This window comes from Sceloporus undulatus, chromosome 3 (assembly GCF_019175285.1).
Source record: "Sceloporus undulatus isolate JIND9_A2432 ecotype Alabama chromosome 3, SceUnd_v1.1, whole genome shotgun sequence".
Classification (NCBI taxonomy): Eukaryota; Metazoa; Chordata; class Lepidosauria; order Squamata; family Phrynosomatidae; genus Sceloporus; species Sceloporus undulatus.
The window spans coordinates 145,938,804-145,960,552 of record NC_056524.1 but is presented as its reverse complement, the minus strand read 5'-3'; the positions used below and the strand labels follow the sequence as shown (position 1 = coordinate 145,960,552).

Below are 21,749 nucleotides of genomic sequence, written 5' to 3'. Positions count from 1 at the left end.
GTGGGTAGTTAACCAGTATAGTCACCTTCAAATTACAGCCCTTTTTATGTCTTAAAGGTGTGGTACAGACCGCCAAAAAGTGGTGTACCAGCACGCAACATATACACACTCCCTAATACTTGCCACCGGCAGCATAATGGCGGGGTCCATGTGTACAGGCGCCACCATTATGACATCACGGCCACGCCACATTCAAATAGCGCGGCGCAGGCATGATGTGTTGGCACCGCCCCAGGCCGCTTGTGGCAGCCTAACAGCGGTGCTAGAAGGAGCTCCAAAACCAAGCTCCTTCTGAAGGGCACCTCGTTCCTGCAACCGCCAAATGGCTGCAGGAACACCAGGGGGAAAGGGGCCGAGCGGTCCTTTTCTCCTCTGGATGCGGCTCTCGGGGTGTCCAGGGGCATGAAGCCCCTTTTCCAGGCCACGGGGAAGCGGCATTTTGCCACTTCCCCATGGCCTGGAAAAGCGCCAGGTTGGAGCCGCAGAAGCCTCCAACCTGGCAAAAAAGGGACGGGTACCCCGCCAAAGTTTTGTTTGTGCTTTTGCAACTTATCTGCACTTACAACATGCTGCCAGTCACATGACATTTTAATTCATGAGTAAAATATTACAGACTAGCAGGAGGCAACAGAATTGGAGAATATCCCTTAAACAGAACAAGGTGAAAAAGGAAGAAATAGGTGCACCTGTAACTGGAACCATTAATTTTATTACTGAAAGTATTTTTCTAAGGCAGCTTGAATTAACATTTCAAGATAAAATTCAATACTATATGTCATGATTGTATATATGGAAGCAAGTGACAGAAGTCTCCTGTTAGAATGGAAAAGGCAGCAGGAAAACGCTTGAATGTGTGCTATGAAACTGGCTTAAGAAAGGTACCATTAAATCAAGAGCTCAGTTCATATGCGTTAGGCATTTTGTGGATCGACTGTTCTAAGAATTTACAGTTACATATATCTTATGATAATTTTGCCTAAGCTACCTAGTTTCTGGAGAAAGCTTTCCATCTCTCAGAACAGATATTGCTGCAACATGGAGAAGGAATAGCTGAGGTGGAAAAAGAGAGAGAGAGGACATTCAGAAAATAGTACAGGAAGTTACATATGCCCTTTGCTATTGCCTACTCAATCTCTATCCTCACGATTCTACAAAAACTGTTTGCAAACAGCAGATGGAAATTGCCAACAGATGAAAATAGTCCAGGCTTATTGCCATGAAGCAAAGTCCCCAAGGTCTTGTTCAGCTGCATGGCGATGCTTTCTGCTCCAGACAGAATTATCCAGTGGAAGCCTTTAGACCAATTAGTCAAGCATTACCTTCCCTAGAAGTCCCTTACGGAAAGAATGGATGAATTCACATGCTGCTGCATTGTAGTTGGGTGCTGTTACTGTCACATCTCCTGCCAAAAGGAAAAGGAAAAGATTTGGCCACCATACTATGCCCCCCACCATTATATGACTGACAGCATTCCAAAACCAACTTGAGACATACACACACACACCACAACCTTCAGAAGTAAAGGAAGATAATTTGTGAGCACATAATTATTTTTAATATCTTTGACTACTATAGGGACACTAAATGGATTTTTCTTTGTGTGATAATATAACTGAACTGTTTGTTGTTACTTGCCAAATGACTTTCTGAATGAGAGACCCCTAAGATGACCAGCAAATGTCCTGCTTAGGCATTGCAAACTCAGAGCCATGGTTCCCTTTATTAAATCAATTCATATGTAATGAGATCTCTCTCTTTTCCTACTGCCTTCGACTTTCCCCAGCATTATAATCTTTTCCAATACGTCATGCTGTATCATGATATGTCCGAGTAGGATGGCCTCAGTTTAGTCATTTTGACTTCTAGTTGAACGTTCAGGCTTGATATACTGTAGGACCCACTATTTGCCTTTATGGCAGTCATGGCATGCACATAACTCTCCTTCAATACATTTCAAAGCATTCTCTTCCTTTCAGCATTCTTCACTTCCTTCCAACTCAGAAATACTATGGATTGGCTGATACTGACTTTGGTACTTAATCTGGAGCAAGCGTGACATAGTGGTTTGAATGTCAGATTACGACTCTGGAGACAAGAGTTTTATTCCCAGCTCAGCCATGAAATTCACTGGGTGGCAAGTCACATACTCTCAGCCTCAGGAGAAGGCAATTAAAAAACTCTGTACAAATCTTGCCAAGAAAACCCTATGATAGGTTCACCTTGGGGATGCTATAAGTTAGAAACAACTTGAAGGCACACAACATCAACAAACTTAATTAATGATAGGTCTTTACACTTGAGGATCTTAACTCTTTCATAGCTGCGTTTTCAAAGTCTTAGTCTTCTTCTGATTTCTCGACTATAGTCTACATGTTGATTAATAACTGAAGTATTGAAAATCTATACCTATTTCTGTTTTCATCTCTACTTGTTATGGAAATCATCTGTAGTTATGATTTTTGTTTTTGTAATAGCCATCTGTAGACCTGCTTTTGTGGTTTCTTCTGTAACTTACATTAGTACCCATTCCAAGTCTTTGCTATTTTCTGTTAGTAGCATGGTGTCATCTGCATATCTTAAACAGTTGATGTTCCTTTCCCCAATTTTCAGGCTGCCTTCCTCTGAGTCTAATCCCACTTTTCATACAACATAGTCCGTGTACACATTAAACAGATAGCCATCATGGTGTAGTGGTTTGAGTGGTTCAAATCCCCACTCAGCTATAGAAACCCACTGGGTGATCTTGGATAAGACACACTTTCTCAGCCTCAAAGGAAGGCAAAGGCAAACCCCTCAGAACAAATCGTGCCAAGAAAACCCTGTGAAATGTTCACCTTAGGGTCACTGTATGCTGAAAATGATTTGAAAGTGCATGAAAAGTTAAGCAGATAGGATAATAATATGTGGCCTTATGTGATCCTTTTGACAACTGTAAACCATTTCTGTTTCTCCACATTCTGCCCTAATAGTTGCCTCTTATCCAGAAAGGACAAAAATCACTGAATTTTTAATGCATTATTCTGCCCCTTTCCACTCTGATCTACAGAATTTCTAGGCACATGTATGAACAGAGGACAACAGAGCTCCTCAAGAACAGCCTAAAAGCACTGTAACAGCAAGCATGCCCACTAATAATGGGAACGAACAGAACTTACCCGTGCCCGTCAACACTTTGACTCGACGGGTTTTGCCGAGGTGTAATGCAATACTCTTGAGTACCATCTCCACATTATCAATGGGATTGGGCAGTCTATAGCGTTCTACATAACTGCATAGGAAGGTATAAATGGGTAGTAGGAGTTTTTAAAAATCAATGGCATTTCCCACTTGAGATACAGAATCTAACCCCAACCCCCACGTCAGTATCTCACCTGAATTGCTGATGATGATTCAGTGTGTAAAGCAAATAATTAGCAATAACCTCCTCACCTACCAAATGATCCTTAATTGCTCCTGGGTGAAAAAATTGTCATACTGTTAGGAGCAAGCAAAACATAAAGCTATGTCCTCCTTCCTGACTTAGCAAAATGGCTACAGGTGGGGCTTATCTGTGCTAAAAAATCTCCAATGCGCTCTAACCATAAAACAATCACAAGTAGTCTGTAAGCCATCTCTTATACAAAGACTGAACCAAATAGTGATTTAGGAAAGACCCATAGCAGTATCAAAAATACCAAATGTAGGACTCATTACAAACATGTACTGTATAATATTGCCTCTTCAGTACATTTCCCATTGGCAAAGGTCAGAACACAGAGAACAATATGCAGAACTCCAAGGAAGGAATTCATATAGGAAGGTAGAATTACAGAACCCAGGACCATTGTTAAAGACAGCTGCATGTTTGCCAATTTTTCTGTTTCACTGGTAACAGATCCTATGTGGCTGGCTCCATTTACTTTCTGTGGTCTTCCTGCTTAGTCAACAAAGTTGCTTTGATTCTGCAAATCCCCAGACGAGTACACTGCCAGTAGCATATATTTACAGAGTCCTCTCACCACAAAGTGCCAATTTCAGCCCAGTCTCCACACACCCAATTTGAGGCGATAGTACCCCAGGTGTATCCAGTAAGAACATGAGGGGTCGTTCACACACCTGAAACAAAGAGTTCGGAATCAGTTTTTATAATCTCCAGAAATGACACACAGTGTTATGGGAAGAGGTGTTCTAAATTCATTATCATTTAAAAAGGAAGTGACCAGCTAACTTAAACAGTTCAAGAACTAAGGTTCTAGTGAACAGTGTTACACTTCAAGAAAAATTAGGGTTCAAATTCTTGCCTGTCCATAAAGGAATAAAATAAGAGAAACTGAATGGATTCAGCTTTGTGATTCAGTAAAAAAAAAAAAGTTAACAAAAAGGAGGAGTAAAAAGATGCAAGACATGTTCAGAAATCCAGGCTTCACTGGAAAACTTCAGAAAATCTTTATTCAGTAACTAGAAATGTACACCATGGAGTCTGTTGTCAGAACAAACAGCAGGTGTTAGCAAAGAAAATACATTTCAAATATTTGGCAGGCTAATTTCTCATGCACTGCCTAAATAAAACATTCTTGTTCTGCCTTGTCCCCAGGATGCCCCTTTCTCTCCCCCTTTACCAGCTTTCCCAGGAAAGTGACCTTAGACCTTCCAGAGACAGATTCACTCCCTCTCTATCTGCTCATTAACTCTAAAGGAACATGATCAACATTTTTACTAACTTACACCCCAGTATATGTACCATCATTGCCCACAATGCAGAATAACATATTAACATCAGTAAATAACAAGGAAATGATCTTGGTAGGCAAGCATTATAATGTGGTTCCTGACACTGTGGTTATTGACTTAGGGAAATGTGCTAAGAAGAGAAATAGAAGAGAGATTTCTTACATGAAGGGGTTAGAGTTTTCAGGGAACAAGCAGTTAAACAATTAAGTTTTACCATTTGAAGCAAAACAAAAGATAGCTACAGGAAAGCCCAATAGCTCAGCAGCAGAATATATGGGTTCTGCTGAATTAGCAAGGCAGAAAGAACTCTTCCATTTTTGCTGCCTAGCAGCAGGTATTATCCCAGAACCCTGACAGTTACATATTATCATCATGACCATCAGCCATTGATCAATTTATTTTCATGAATTTGTCTAACTTGACTTTATATGTCATGATAGTTAATGTTATAAATTAATGATTGGTTGAGAATATTATTTCCTTTTGTCCGTTGTGAATCCGTTGTCAATCAGTTTAACTAGAATGACCTTAAGCTGCAATAGTATGAGGGAGGGACAAAAACAACTATCCATTCCACTTTTTCCTTCCCAAAAAAAGAGGGGGAGGAAAAACTATGGATGTAGGATCCCCCCCCTAGGAAATGCGCTTCATCTCTCCCCCCAATTATTTTATTTGCTCTTCTCCAGCTTCCTAATATACATTTTCTGATTGGACAACCAGGATTGCATACTAAGCATGAGCACACCACAGACTGTATAAGGTAATTATAATACTGGCAATTTATTTTCAATTACTTCCCCCAATAATCCTTAGCACAAAACCAATTTATTCAGTGCTGTCACACAGAGTCAGTTACTTCATGGAGACATCTCTGATGAGCCCAGTCCTCTTTTCTGGTTACAAGAAGGTATACCTGGCCTCTGTGTTTAATACAGGGAGGGTTCTCAGGGGATGTAAGGGGCCAGACGAAATAATGTTTCCAGACTCTATTCAAGCATTATTTCACATGATTAAAAACAGATAAACACACAAGGAGTGCACTGGCTAGGCACACTGCCTCCATCTTCTCACTCTATTCATTTCTACAGCCTTCTACCCCCAGAGTTCTAAATCACATGGGGAGCCTACACATCTAGTAGGTTCGTCACTGTTGCACTTTGCCCCTAATGTGTAGTATAGGGTAGGAATTCATGCAACTCATTAAAGGCTTTCTGTGCAATCCTGCCACATTAGAAAGTTCCTCAAAACTGGAGAATGGCAGACCTTGAAGCCATTCAAGGAACTGTGTGTGTGTGTGTACAATTCTGGTCTAAAACAAAATGCAAACCCTGCTCTCTTGCTCACATACACACACATATTATTTTCAAACAAAAATCATTTTTGGAAAACCATTCTCCCCAAAGGGGTGAATACAGCCCTTGGAGGGGTTAGGGATGGGTGGAACGTTGGATGCTTGTGGCCCTCAGGCCCTCCATGGCTATCCATGGTAAAGAGGGTTTGGAGATAAGCACAGTAATGTAATAAAAGGACAGGGGTAGGCCCTTGCTCTCTTCACATGTATAAGGAAAACACCTGAATAGCAGCTTGAAATGGTCACTTGGGCCACTATCTGTCAGTCTTGCCTACCTCAAAAACTATTGTGGAGATACAACTTCATGTAGTTTACCATGAACCTCCTGGAGGAATAACAGGACACTGATGTGCTAGCTAACCAAACATAGCCTGAGACATTGTTTTAGACACTGCGTTTCATAAATCATGTGGCATCCTTCCTGAAAACAGGCACAAGAAAAGTAGTAGTTTGCTTAATCAGCTCAGGTCCTAGTAATCTCACATTGTTTTCTGTTATTCAGTCAGTCAGGATTTTAATACATTTAATACAGTTATTCAGGATTTTAATACATCTGTGATTTTAGTACTGCTTCACATGACTTACATTTCAGTAGGTATGTATTTTTCTAAGGACTGTATTAAGATGATGGAAATAGGGCTTCAATGATTTCTTAAATAAATATCAGCATTATTTTCCATGTTCTTTCTTGTGTCTGCAGAGGAATGCATAATGCTGACCTGTGCTTATTGCACTTTGGAGAAGGCATGGATAGCCATGACTAAGGAAAATGTTTCCCAAAAATTTAGTTTACTTATGAGTGGACAATGCATTTACCAAATAACTTTATAGTATCTCTGTGTGGAAGAGAGAATTGTTTTGGATTTTTAAAAATGCTTTATTTTCTTTCCTGGACTTTTTATCTTTTGCAATCTGCCTTACTTCTGAATAGCAATGAAATCATAAGAACAGATTTCTTTTAAAATGCCATTGCATTTTGGAAAAGCTCTTGAAAGAGACACATTTCAGCAAAGTGCCAAGAGCAAAGCAGGCATTTGCCAATTTTTGAGGAGCTTTATTGATTCCCAGTTTTACTGAGCATAGTTCAAGGTAGTGTTGGTTTCTCATTTGTATAAAGCTCATTAACTGACTGTCCCAGAGTTAACTACAGAGCTATCTACTCCTAAATGAAAATGTCCAGCAACTGAAGTCTTCATTAATGGCCCTTCACATACTTCTGTCCATGAGGATTCACTTAGTAGCTACAGAAGACCTTTTTCTGTGATTGCACCCTAACTGCAATTATCTGCTAAACAAGATCCACTTAGCAACATCTTTATTATAATTTAGGCACCAGCTTTTGTAAACACAGAGACCACCTCTTCCTCTTTGTGATGCTATACACACCACACACTGCCTGTGGTACGTCATCTCCCACCATGTAGCACCATGTAGCACAAAACGCCTAGCTAAGCTTCCACACAAGTCCCGTATTGTGGGTTTGAGAAACATAGTCTTGCATTTTGTGTATGATCCACCACATTACCTGGATTTTGGTGAGTACAGCTCTGGTAATACCTGGTGTCCCACCAACTATGGAAGCCTTTCCTTTGTGATGGAGAGAGGGAGAGAAAAGTTACATACAATCAACAGCTAATCTTAACAAGTTTTCTGGACAGTATTATTTCAGGTCAGAAATGAGCCCCATAAAAAGTTTTTTTCTCAAGTGATACTGAACTCAGACACATTCCTGTCTTTTCCAGCAACACTGAGCAAATATGCTAAAAGGACTGCAAATTGCAAAGCAACCTATTCCCTGTTGGCAATCAATAGATCTGGGCACAACTGAATATGACATTGGTATGGCCAGTAAGCTAGGAATGACTTTTCAAAGCTTTGGTTGGTGTACCTTTGTTGTTTACTGCCTTTGATTCATCGCTGACCCATGGCTACCGTGTGGAAAGAAATACCTCTAAGACTCCCTGTCCTCCACTGCTCTGCTTAGATCCTATAACTTCATGTCCATGTCTTCCTTAACTGAGTCCATCCATCTAGCATGCAGTCTACCTCCCTTTCTACTTCCCTCCACCTTTCCTAGCATTATTGTTTTTTCTAATGAGGGATGTCTTCTTATAGGGATGTGGTGGCTTAGTGGTTAAGTACCACACCATAGTTATTTTGCAAGTCTGGTTTAGCTATACCCCAGGACAAAGCCCACAAAGCCCATATCTGGAACTCCCTCCCTGGGGGACTTCTGATAGGAATGGCATCATGCTGGGTGCACCACAATCTGTGGCATTTGCCATGTTATATTTGGACTGCAGAAATGGTCTCCTTGTCTTTGAGAACTCAGAGGGAACTTGCAGGGATCTATTGGCTGTCCTTAGTGTTTAGCTGGGAAGAAACCTAGCAGGAAATTTTGGGTTTCATGGTTATTGTTGGTGTGATAAAGCTAAGGTTAACTCAACTTTCAATAATCATTATGTGAGACAATCATTAGTACTTATGTGGACAGATACAAAGCCAGATTCTATTCAAGCTTATTTCTATGGTGTTCACTAATTGAAGTGTTTTTAAACAGAGAATTGTATACAAAAGTTAACTGGATGAGATGTAAGGATTTGTTGGTAACAGAAAACAGTCAATACAGATTGCAATTAAGAGAAGAATTAAGAGACTGGACATGTTTTAAATTGGCTTTTTATACACAGTTATTTGAAAGCTTTAAAATAGATTTAAAAAATCCAAGGGTTCACAACAACCAAATTTGAGTTTAAAATTCAGTTATGTACTGATGATGAACATGATTGCTAAAATGTATAAACTGTTGTTGAAGTTTGAAACGGAAGAGGAACAGGTAAAGGATTTTATGGTAATGGGTTCAAAATATTGGTTGTGCAATTTTAATGGAACGATGGGAAAAGATGTGAAGAAAGAGTTTGAAATGTACTTTTGAGTTATAATTTAAGGGAAAATTTCTATAAGATAATGGTATTCAACATGAGAAAGGTTATAAAAAATGTTTAAAAATAGTTCAAATAAATGTTGGACATGTAAACAGAAGACAGGTATCCTTTACCATATGTGGTGGGCAGGAAGGCTCAGCTCCATCAGGGCTAGCCTGAAGAAGAAGAGCTCTCCCTCCATGATAACTGTCATCCTTCGACCTGTGAGGGAGTGAACAGGCAGGCCCAGCTCCATCAGGGCTAGCCTGAAGAAGAAGAGCCCTCCCTCCAGTCCATCTGCCTTGGTCCAGGCCTCAGAGGGAGAGAATAACCCTTTCCCACTACCACTCCCTTCTCCTTTTGTGTTATGTCTTTTAGATTGTAAACCTGAGGGCAGGGAACCATCTAATTAAAAATAATAATTGTAAGCCGCTCTGATAGCCTTTAGGGCTGAAGGGCGGGGTATAAATACCATAAATAAATAATAAATATGTTGAAGCACAGAATTATTGGAATCAAATATATCTAATGTCAGAGGACATTTTTTAAAAAAGGTTGTATTGACTAAAAAACGTTGGAGGACATTTTTAAAGTTAAAATACAGTTGAAACGAGAAACTACTGCAGCAAGTATAGTTTATTCCCAAAAATGGAAGTATGCATTACAAAGAAAGATTAGCTGGTGATAATTGAACTTGATGAAATGTACAAACTGACAATGTTGATTAAAGAGAAATCCTTGAATATTTAAAAGACATGTTTGGAATAGTTTATTACTTTTTTACAGTCTCATTGGGGTCATATATCAGTTTTAAGTTTTGTAAATTAAGAGTTTAATTATGTAGAAGCATAAATAGATTATCATTTAAAGGAAGTATAGTACATAGAGGAATATATTCATCAGTAAAGGAATGGGAAGTCAGTAGTGTTAGGTTTTGTTTTGTTGTTTAGTAGTGTAACAGTTTTGTTGTGGTTTATGTATGTAAGTGTTAGATATATGAATAAAATACATGTGTGTTTGGTTTTTATGTTTAATAAAAATATTAAAAAAAAAAGGAGTTCCTTCTCTGGTGAACCTAGGATGATTTCCCCCCTCAGCCTCTTTTGGCAATAGATTAAGACCTTTCTTTTGCAGCAAGCTTTTGGAAATTGTGAAGTCGATTTCACGACCAGCATCCATAGTTTTTTGTGGGTTTTTCAGGCTACATGGCCTTGTTCTGGAAGAGTTTATTCCTGACATTTCTATGAAAATGCCAGCCACAGATGCTGGCAAGATGTCAGGAATAAATTCTTCCAGAACACAACCACACAGCCCGAAAAACCCACATAAACTTTTTGGAAACTGATTTGACAAAAATTGCTTTTATGGTGCTGTACATTAAGAAATCTTTTTAAAGTAAGATTTTAATTGGTTTTAATCCTGTTGTTAATCTTGGTTTTGTATGTTTTGAAACTACCATATGTACTTGAGCATAAGTCGATATTGTGTATAAGTGGAGGGCAGGTTTTGGGGCCAAAATTAGGGATTTTTATATTACCCAAGGATAAGTTGAGCGTATCCCTTCCTCCCTCTTTGCAGTGTGGCTTTCCCTTCAGAGAACATCCGGAGGACAGTCGGGCTGAAGGAGGGGAAGCAAACGTTTCCCTCACAAGCCCTGCCTCAGCCTGTCTCTCCCTTCAAGAGGCAAACAGGTTGCAGAAGATGCTCAAGGGGCAGGCCTTATTACCATATTGCCTCGTGTATATGTTGATCCAGATTTCTTGGGTCACTATTGGGGCATAAATTTGTCGAGTTATAGTTGAGTATATACAGTACATGTGTTTTATTGTATTTTTTGTCTTTCTGTAAGCCACCTTGAACTCTAGCCTGGGAGAAAGGCAGGATATAAATAAAAGTAAATGGATTGATATGACAGAACACCTGAACTGCAGATGTTTTTATGTAGTCAAATAATACTATAAACTCAGGTTTTGATCCAGACTATAACCCAAGTAGCACAAAATACCTTTTCTTAGGTGCAGTCTTCTCAATGAATTGATAAGTGATGATTTTCCTACATTTGGCACACCAATTACCATGATGCAACTCTCCACATTCTAGAACGAGACAGAGAGAGATCATCTTCATGCTAAAATACCAAAGAGTATTAGGCAACATCGTAAGACTCCTCTGTCTCATATACAGAAGCAGCTATAACTAACCTCAGACCTTTGGTAGCGCTGACTGTTGCTAATCAGTTCTGTGACAAGGGGAACAATCTGCAAGGATATACAAGAATAGGTTCAGTGGGAAAACAGCGTGGACTATTCTTGCCATTAAATGAAACAAAACAACAAACTTGCTGGTCTGCTCTTTTCCAACAGATGTGACCACAAGCTAACTATGCAACTAAGGCAAGAACTATGCACCAGATCCCACTGTTTCAGCTACTTTCAAGATATATGCAGGAAACTTAGATCTGGGATATAAAGCTAACATGCTTTGCAAGAAAAAATTGTGGTCTAAGAATGTAGTTAGTACCTTCTTGACATTTTCATCTCTCAGGCAATCTGTGAAATGGACGTGTCTAAAACCTTGTTGTTCCAAATGTTTTAGAATCCGCTGAAAGCATATCAAAGAGAGATTTATGAAATCAGAGAAAATAAAGGCATTTTGGTAACTTATATTATTTGTGATTTCAAAAATCCTTATCTCCATATTCTATTTTGTTCTGACATGCAGACACAAGGCTGTTCATCACAAGATCTTGCATACAACAACCTTTCACAACCTGGTGTTCTCCAAATGTGGTGTGCTCCAAATCCCATATGCAGCAGTCATGCTAGCTGAGAATGATGGGAGAACAGCAAGTTGGAGAATACTGAACAGGAATAAAACTATTTTAATTGTAGTAAAGGATCCCATAAATAACTAGATTTTACATAGCAGTGACCAAGTTTGACTTTGCCAGGAAACGAGTTAGTAACAGACACTGGCTCCTGCTCTTACCAGTATCTCTATGTGCACAAAACATTCCAGAAGTACTACCCTCTAAATGTAAACCTCATACCTCGGTGGAAGCACAAGTCCAACGAAATCACCACACCCACAATCAACAGAACCTCAAGGTTCTGTGTCTAGGTTGAATTTCAGCTTGTTCATTAGCAGTAATGTAGAGTGCCACTCTATTCTGTTTTGGCCAGACCTCACCTGAAACACTGTGTCCAGTTCTGGGCACCACAGTTCAAGAATATCAAGATGGCACATGCGCAGAGAAGGGAGACCAAGGTTATCAGGAGTCTGGAAACATTTATGAGGAATGCATTAGGGAGAGGGATATGTTTAGTTTGGAGAGAAGCCAGAGAATGCATCTAAAAGGTAGAAATAATGCAGTTTGATACCATTTTAAGAGCTGTAGCTCCATCCTATGCAATCCTGGTATTTACAGTTTTCAAAGTCTCTAGCCTTGTCTGCCAAAGTACTGGGGCGTTACAAAACTACAAATCCCAGGATTCTGTAGGATGGAGCCATGGCAGTTAAAGTGGTGTCAAACTGCATTATTTCTAAAGTATAGATGCACCTTGAGAGGTGAAATATTAGCCATTTTTAAAAATCTGAAGAGATGTCATGTAGAAAATGGAGCAAGTTTGTCTTTTGCTACTCGAGACTAAAACAGAAACATTTTTGTGTCGACAGGCTTTTTCAAATTAACAAGGGTTGGGCTTGTAAATGCTGTACAATTCAGATCTCAAGCAGTTTTTAATACATTTTAATTTTTTATGTGTAATATGTTTAACTTTTTAAATTATATAATTGTTTTTTTTAAACTTTATATCTACATTGCAATGCTTTTGTATGGTTTTTAACCTGTACTGTTTTAAATTTGTTGTTGCCCCTCTATTGAGAGAAAGGTGGGATAGAAATAAATCAACAACAATAACATGGACCAATAGATTCAAATTACAAGAAAAGAAATCTACCTATACATTGGGAAGAATTTGAAGGCTTTCATGGTCAGCATCCATAGTTTTTTGTGGGTTTTTTGGGCTATGTGGTCATGTTCTAGAAGAGTTTTTTCCTGACGTTTCACCAGCATCTGTGGCTGGCATCTTCAGAGAATGCTTACCTGGAAAGGAGTTTATCAATTAATATCAATTTTTATCTTGTATTGTAATGTTTTAAATTTTGTAAGCCGCCTTGATCATATTTATGGAAAGGCAGGGTAGAAATAAAATTTATTATTATTATTATTATTATTATTATTATTATTATTATTATTATTATTATTATTATTATTATATATTGTGTGACCTGGAAAGGCAGGAGTGATTTGCATGTGTAGCAACAGAACAATACACATACTGTTCAATAGTGGAATAGTGTTATTGCTTACTGTTTAAAAATGGAATTTATCCTAGATAACGACAAAATTGAAATACTGAGAGTTCCAATGCATCAAACATTGATCAGAATGCAGACTGCTGTCAAGAAATTAGAAGAAGTCTGGGATTGAGTAGGGCAGCTATGAGAGAGCTGGACAAGATCTTGCTAGAGTCCATCCATCTAGCATGTAGCCTTTCTGTCTTTCTACTTCCCTCCATTATTGTTTTTTCCCAATGAATTGTGCCTTCTATGATACAACAGCCTCAGTTTTATCTGCTTCACTTCCAGAGAGATTTCTGGTTTATCTGCTCTAGGACCTGCTTGTTTGTCTTTTGGGCTGTCTGGGGTATCCTCAGCACTGTTCTTCAGCACATCTCTGTGCTGGCCAAACCCAAAGGGTGCTCAACAATGGCCCCTTTTCATCCTGGAAAGAAGTGACCAGTGGGGTGTCACAGGGGTCTGTCCTGGGACCAGTGCTATTCAACATCTTTATCAATGACTTGGACGACAGAATTGGGGGCATACTTATCAAATTTGCAGATGACACCAAATTAGATGGGGTAGCTAATATTCCAGAGGACAGGATCAAATTTCAAAATGACCTGAATAGACTAGAAAGCTGGCCCAAAGCTAACAAAATGAAATTAATATGAAGAAATGTAAGGTATTGCATTTAGGGCTGAAAAATTAAATGCATAGACATAGAATGGGGGACATCTGGCTGAATGAGACTACATCAAGGGATATAATAGTGCCACTGTATTTTGCTTTGGTCGGGCCCCACTTGGAATGCTGTGTCCAGTGCTGGGCACCACAATTCAAATTGAGAGACTGGAGTGTGTCCAAAGGAGGGCAACTAAAATGATGAAGGGTCTTGAAACCATGCCCTATGAGGAACGACTTAGGGAGCTGGGGATGTTTAGTCTGGAAAAGAGAAGGTTAAGAGGTGATGTGATAGCCCTGTTTAAATACTTAAAGGAATGCCATACTGTATTGAGGAGGGAGCAAGCTTGTTTTCTGCTGCTCCAGAGAGCAGAACCCAGACCAATGGATGCAAACTGCAGGAAAAGAGATTCCAGCTCAACATTAGGAAGAACTTCCTGACATTAAGGGCTGTTAGACAGTAGAACACTCTCCCTTGGAGAGTGGTGGAGTCTCCCTCCTTGGAGATCTTTAAACAGAGGCTGGATGGCCATCTGTCGGGTATGCTTTGATTGAGAGTTCTTGCATAGCAGGAGGTTGGACTGGATGGCCCTTGTGGTCTCTTCCAAATCTGTGATTCTATCTCGAGCCTATTGATTTCCCTCCAATCTTCTTTCTTAACTGTCCAGCTCTCACATCCATTCATGGTAATAGGGAAAACAATGGCTTGTACAATTCTAATTTTTGTGTTCAGTTGTGTATTATTGTATTTTAGATTTATTTCAAGTTCTTTCATGGCCATTCTCCCCATTCTTAATCTTCTTCTGATTTCCTGACTGCAGTCCCCATTTCTATCAATGTTTGATTCCAGGTATGAGAATTCTTTTACTACTTCTATTTCTTCATTGATTAGGTTGATTTTGTCTAGCTTCTGTGTTGTCATTATTTTTGTTTTATGTTCAACAGTAGTTCTACCTTTACACTTTCATAATGCTGAACACTGAAGAGGATTGTCTAAGCCATAGTATTCTCCAGCACCATGTATAGATGTGAGAGCTGGACAGTGAAGAAAGCCAACACACTTGGACTAAATGCAGTTTCCAGATAATCAGGGGTGGGTTTATATGTGTGTGTGTGTGTGCACACATGCAAAACTGCTGGGGTTTGCACAAAACCCACATAGCTATCTGGAAACAACACAAAAACCAGCAACTTTGCCCAAAACACCTAGCTGTTGAAAGTGTTTTTTGCAAGAAAAAAAATTTATGTACAAAAAGCCACAATTTTTGTGGAAAGAAACTTATGCTTATTTCTTTACTGAATAATTTCACAAAACATTTCAGGATATAAGAGTACCAGGCAAGAATGGTGAATACATGTTTTTTTTCCCTGGAGCAGAAATGCAAATATAGGATGGAGGGTACCTGGCTTGACAACAGTATATGTGAAAGGGATCTAGGAGTTCTGGTAGACCACAAGTTGAACATGAGTTAACAGTGCAATGCAGCAGCTAAAAAGGCCAATGGAATTTTTGACTGCATCAATAAAAGTATAGTATTTAGATCAAGGGAAGTAATAGTGCCACTGTTTTCTGCTTTGGTCAGGCCTCACTTGGAATACTGTGCCCAGTTCTGGGCACCACAATTCAAAAAGGATGTGGAGAAACAAGCATGTCCAAAGGAGGGCGACTAAAATGGTGAAGGCTCTGGAAACCTTAGCTGGGTATGTTTAACCTGGAGAAAAGGTTAAGAGATGGCCCTGTATAAGTATTTGAAGGGGCGTCATATTGAAAATGAAGCAAGCTTGTTTTCTGCTGCTCCAGAGAATAGGGCACAGAACAATGGATGCAAGCTACAGGAAAAGATTCCACCTGAACATTAGGAGGAACTTCCTGACAGTAAGGGATGTTCAACAGAAGAAGACACTCCCTCAGAGAGTGGTGGAGTTTTCTTCTTTGAATGTCTTTAAACAGAGGCTGTTTATTTTTCTGCATAGCAGATTAGGATTGCACTGAATGGCCCTTGTGGTTTCTTCCAAATATGCGATTCTATGAGAAAGAAAAATATGAAAATTATTTGTCCTCACTTTTGAAGGTAGAATTTCAGAATACTCATTTGATAAAATTGGAGACTAAAAATAAAAATACTGTAAGGGCAGCCAATAAACTCAAGAGGCCATTAGAAGTATGAAACATTTAAGATTTAGTTTAATAAAATGTAAGCACTCTTAAATGCATGTGTGGGATATAGTTCTCACTGTTTCTTATTGCCAATGCATCCACAGCTTGGCACAACTAATAGGGATTCTTTGCCATTGCTTAAATTGGTCTTTAAAAATTAACCAGAGTACTCCTTCATGTTTTGATGAGTTATATTGGATTTTTAAAAATACCCAAAATATATTATCTTATGTTCTAAGTATTATGATTTCTGAACATGGAGACAGGGAAAATCCATAACCTTTATTTGGATTCAGCCATACATGGCTTGAAAATATTCCTTCCCCCCACAAAAAAAATTCACAAAGCAAACCTTGATTTTGTGCCATTGTATATAATGAGACTTGGGAGTTTAAAAGATTTTGGGTCATGGGAGGGAGCTGCAACCGAACTACAGCAAATACCAAAAGTCCACTGTATTGTGAGAACATAAGCAAAGCAGTGCACTGTCTTCTTGGAATTGACACACCCTGGCAATTCCATTTGTATCTTCTAGAGGATACCATGGATTTCTCAGCCTGTGGATTAGTTTGTAAACTGCTGAAGTGGTAAATATGGCGAGATAAATTTAGTTCTTACTGGTTTGTGGGTTAGATCTGCCAGGTCCATTTTATTCAGCACCAACAAATGTGGACGAATACCCAGAGCTTCCTGCAACAGAGGGTTCCTGCCAGATAATGGGATGTATATGTGCTAAGGAGGCAAAGAAGAGCCAAGAATAACAGCAGCAATCTGGCATATATTTAGAGGAGCTGCGGGGAACAAAATTTTTCATCCTGCAGCAACAAGATAGAATTTTAATTTGGATGGAGAACCTAAACTCTATCAATATCCAACACAATTTTAGAGACAGCAGGCTGTCCAGATTTTTACAGATGAAAACAGAAACAATATTGTGTGCCTGTATACAAGTAGTTTCTATCTGGATTCCTTATCTGAAAATCCAAAATATTTCAAAATCTGAAACTTTGTGAGTGCTAATATGATGCCACTAGTTCAATGTACACAATCTTTATATCATGCACAAAATTATTAAAAGTATTGTATAAAATTACCTTCAGGCTATTTATATGAGGTGCATATGAAACATAAGTGCATTTCATGTTCCTTGTCTGAGATATAATAATAATAATAATAATAATAATAACAATAATAGCTCACTATGAGTACATGATATTCCAAAGTCTGAAATCCAAAACATTTCTGGTCCACTTCAGATAAGGGATCCTCAACATTTATTACGGAGCATTAGCCTGTTTTGCACTGGCTTCTAAAATAGGAAGCTAGCTGTGCAAAGTTGAATAGTATGAATGCAAATTAATATTTAGCAGAATGTCTAATTCCACAATGAATCCAGATGTATTTTTGCAGAGATCTATGTCAAAACCACCACGGTGTAACAGTGAGTGGGCTGGACTAGGACAATAAAGGCTGTCATCCCCATTTAGACAGGAAGCTCACCTTGAGCGCCGAAGTATCCTCCCTCAGCCTGACATATCTTACAAGGCAGTTGCGAAGATAAAGATGGGGAAGAGAAGGGAGCCTTTGCTGGAAGTGCATGATGAGCTCCTTCAAGTGAAACTGGGACACAAATGTAATACCTTTTTCTGGGACCTAAGTGTCATAAAACTCTCCAGTTATGCAAATGAGACAGAAGCAGTGAGAGTTAAGTGTCCCAATGCCTTTATTTGCATGCCTACAATCTGTGTGTTTCAGCTTCCCAAACTATGGTAAACATGTTAATATACCTTGAAAAGACCACCCTTCCCTCTGCCTCTAAAAGGAAAGGAGGCACAGAATGGGTGGAGGAGGGTTATAGAGACCTATCTGCCACATTGAAGAGTGGTGCCAGTCTTCTCCAGAAACAACCCAGTCTGGGGCCTGCCTTGGCTCAGCGCTGTATTTATTGTGGCTCCAGAGAGAGAAGGCTGGATGCCTGAGAGGACTACAGTTCCCAGGATTCCCTAGCACTGGGCGGGGCAGTTAAAGCGGCCTCAGAGGGGGCTGCTTGGAGGAGCTCCTGACAAAAGGATATGCGGGCATCGTGCACCTCCAGCAGGCCATCCACGGCACGCAGCCGCCTCTTCATGTCCTTTAGCCCTGCGGAAGAAAAACAAACAGAGCCAGTGGGCAGAGGAGCCCCGCAGGAGCAAGGCGCTGCTGCCCCTGCATCGGGCGGAGCCAGGGGCCACTCCGGGCCCTCTCCCCTCCACCTCCGACAGCCGCTACGTGCCTTTGGCCATGTGTCCGGGGAACCAGCGGGCCACCTCCAGGCCGCCCCCGGCCCCCAGCTGCTCCCGCCAGCCCAGGCCCCGCGAGGCCCACGCCGCCCTCATCGCAGCCCCCAGGGACCCCGGCGGCGGCAGCAAGAGGGAGACAGGCCCAGGCTGCCTCCGACGGACGGCGCGCTTCTATGACGTCATTTCCGGGCGCTTCTCCCACTGTAGGGCTGCTTCCACGGACGGGTGACTAGGCGAGCTCTGAGGAAGAAGGCGGGGCTGCTCCGCTTGTTGTCACCCCTGGAGACCCTGCGGAGTGGATGGGGGGTCTCCAAGGCCCTCCTGCCGGGCAGGAGCTCTCCATCAAGGCCCTCCAGCCTCTGCTTAAAGGCCTCCAGGGAAGGAGGCCCCATGCACTCCCAGGAAGGACTGTGCGCCACTCTCCAACAGCCCCGACTATCAGGAGGCTCTTCCTGATGTTGAGCTGGAAGCTCTTTTCCTGCAGCTTGCATCCATATCACCCCTTTACCTTCTCTTCTCCAGGCTAAGCATCCCCAGCTCCCTCAGTCGTTCCTCACAGGGCATGGTTTCCAGACCCTTCACCATTTTGAACACGCTCCAGTTTCTCCACATCCTCCACTACTCTGCTTAATTCCTGCAACCTCATAAAACCCACTGTGACCTCCTTAATAGACTCCCTCCATCTGGCAAATGGCATTCATCTCTTCCTCCCTCCCTCCACCTTTCCCAGCATTATTGGTGGGTTACAAACCGCCATTAAAGTACGGAGTCAGTCCGTACTAGGGTTAGGAAGGTGCAGTGCTTCCGCACTCCCCTAACCCTAGTAAGGACTGAGGCCGTACAAAATGGCGGCTCCCCTTCCACAAGGGGGCCACCATGACGACGTCACGACCGCGCCACCTCTACACAGGGCGGCGCGGATGTGACGTCGGTCCGCGCCAGGGCGCCCTTTCCGCAGACCAGGAAGGAGCTCCATTTCGGAGCTCCTTCCTGGTTTGTGGCGGCACTTTGCTTCACTGGGCGCAGCCTTCTGACGGCTGCACCCAGCAAAGCAATGGAGAAAGGGGCCAAGCGGCCCCTTTCTCCTCCTCCCCACCGCCGCGGGGTGTCCTTGGGGCTTGAAGCCCCAGGGACACCCCTTTTCAGGCTGCAGGGAAGCGGCATTTTGCTGCTTCCCTGCAGCCTGAAAAGCGGCGGATCGGGGCCTCAGTGGCTGCCGTTCTGACAACTGAGGCCCCGATACACCAGGGAAAGGGGCGGGTGCAGCCCGCCCCAAATGGGCGGTCTATAACCCGCCATTGTCTTTTCCAATGAGTCCTTCCTTCTCAAGATGTGTCCAAAGTACAACAGCCTCAGGTCATTTTGGCTTCCAGGGAACGTTCCAGCTTGATTTGCTCTAGGACCCATTTGTTTGTCCTTTTGGCTGTCCATGGTATTGAGGTAGATTGGTTAAAATTAAGAATTTTAATATGCTCAGCAGTTAAAAACGATAGGGCAAGAGTTGTTATGGGAGGTCATGTCAAATCTTTTGTTTTGGAATGTAAACAACTCTGAATGGCTCCAGACTTGAGTTCCTAGCAACAGGAAATGCAGTTGTCCCTCCATATTCACTAGGGTTAGGGGCACAAGACCCTCATGAATATGGAAAAACCACAAATAACAAAAACACCATGTTTTTACCTGAGAGGACACCTCTAGGCATTTCTAGATCCTCCAGGGAAACTCTGTGGTCAGTAGGGTTTTTTGTTTTGTTTTTGGCGGGTTCTGAAGATGCCAGATGCCACAGATGCTGGCAAAACATCAGGAAGAAACTCTGCTAGAACATGGCCACATAGCCCAAAAAACCCACAAAGAACTATGGATGCCAGCCATGAAAGCCTTTGACTTCTGCTTAAGACACTGACCATAGACCTGCACTGGAGGAGCTACAAATGCCTAGTAGAGTATTCTCTCTAGGAATCACTAGGTCTTTCAGTGCAACCTTTAGTTAAAGTTGACCATAGAGTTGCACTGGAGGACCTAGAGATTCTTAGAGAGAACATATTAATCAAATCCATGAATAATCAAATCCACAAATATCAAATCCGCAAAAATGGAAGGATGAGGGTACGTCAAAAGACTGTTTTCAGGAACATATAGATAATAGTTTGATGGGTACCCCACAAGGGATAGTGACATATGTTGGGTGTAATATGTGAATATCCAATGAAAATACAGGGGTGTAAATGTTTAATTCAGTGTAACCCATGAAAATGTGATTTGTAGTTTTCTTTGTTCAAAGTACTGTAAGAACTTGGTTCACTTTGAAATTAGGGTCCCAGTAATTTGGATGTAATTCCTACTGGGAACAGCTGCAGCAAAATAAACTATGTTTTCCTTTCCAGTCGGCTCCTGGGTCTCCCTGGTTCTGGTTTTAAATTAAATTCTAAAAGAATTCTATTTCAGTATCCTCAGCACTCTTTTCTAGCATCACATCTCAAATGAATTGAATTTCGTCTTGTCCACTTTCTTTACTGTCCAGCTCTCACATCCATACATAGTAATGAGGAATACAATGGCTTTTGTGCCGAGTTGTATATTTTGCATTTTAGGATCTTTTCTAGTTCCTTCATAGCCACCCTCCGCATTCTTAATCTTCTTCTGATCTTCTGACTGCAGTCCCCATTTTTATGTTTAATCCTAGGTATGGGAATTTTTTTTTACTATTTCTATTTCATCATTGTCTAGGTTGAATTTGTGAAAGTCCTCGGTGGCCATTACAGTGAGCCCAAATTTTACAGCATACACTGAAAGCCACACCGGAAGAGCCTGTCACAGGCCCCGGAAGAAGTAATGGGGCGTGCGCGTGCTGCAGTGCCAGTGTATGCTGCGGGCGTGAGCCCCATTACTTCCAATGGTGCTCCAGCACACGCGGAATTCCCCTTACGCAGAGGGATCCGGAACGTATCCCCACGTAAGGGGAAGATGCATTGTATTTTTGTTTTCTTTATGTTCAACATTAAGCCTGCATTTGCACTTCTTTCTTAGTAGTTGTTCCAGATCTGTGAGGTTTTCCGCTAGTATTCTGGTGTCATCTACATATCTCTTATTGTGGATATTCCTTCTTCCTATTTTTACTCCTCCTTCTTCTGTGTCCTGACCTGCTTTTCTTATATGTTCTGCAAACAAGTTGAAAAGATATGATGAAAGGATACAGCCTTTGCCAATTGGGAATCATAGAATCATAGAGTTGGAAGAGACCGCAAGGGCCATCCAGTCCAACCCCCTGCCATGCAGGAAATCCAGATCAAAGCATCGTCGAC

At 41.1% G+C, this 21,749-nt stretch overlaps 1 protein-coding gene across 7 annotated transcripts; it reads right to left on the bottom strand.

Annotated features, from left to right (window-relative positions):
• Nucleotides 1-727: 727 nt before the first annotated feature.
• On the bottom strand, nucleotides 728-18,642 carry MTG1 (mitochondrial ribosome associated GTPase 1). Of its 7 annotated transcripts, XM_042456080.1 has the most exons (12): nucleotides 18,441-18,642; nucleotides 18,243-18,307; nucleotides 16,787-16,891; nucleotides 12,175-12,264; nucleotides 11,506-11,586; nucleotides 11,187-11,243; nucleotides 10,991-11,081; nucleotides 7,587-7,648; nucleotides 3,999-4,095; nucleotides 3,372-3,453; nucleotides 3,156-3,268; nucleotides 728-1,402 (listed from the first exon to the last, which is right to left on the bottom strand). In XM_042456080.1, exons 1-12 carry the CDS (start codon nucleotides 18,541-18,543, stop codon nucleotides 1,305-1,307), a joined length of 1,044 nt encoding a protein of 347 aa, XP_042312014.1. In that variant the 5' UTR covers nucleotides 18,544-18,642; the 3' UTR covers nucleotides 728-1,304. The 7 variants fall into 7 exon arrangements, with proteins under 7 accessions (XP_042312014.1, XP_042312016.1, XP_042312019.1 ...); XM_042456082.1 differs by lacking the exon at nucleotides 12,175-12,264 and having other exon boundaries at nucleotides 18,441-18,641; XM_042456085.1 differs by lacking the exon at nucleotides 18,441-18,642 and having other exon boundaries at nucleotides 16,787-16,983; nucleotides 17,669-18,305.
• Nucleotides 18,643-21,749: the final 3,107 nt, after the last annotated feature.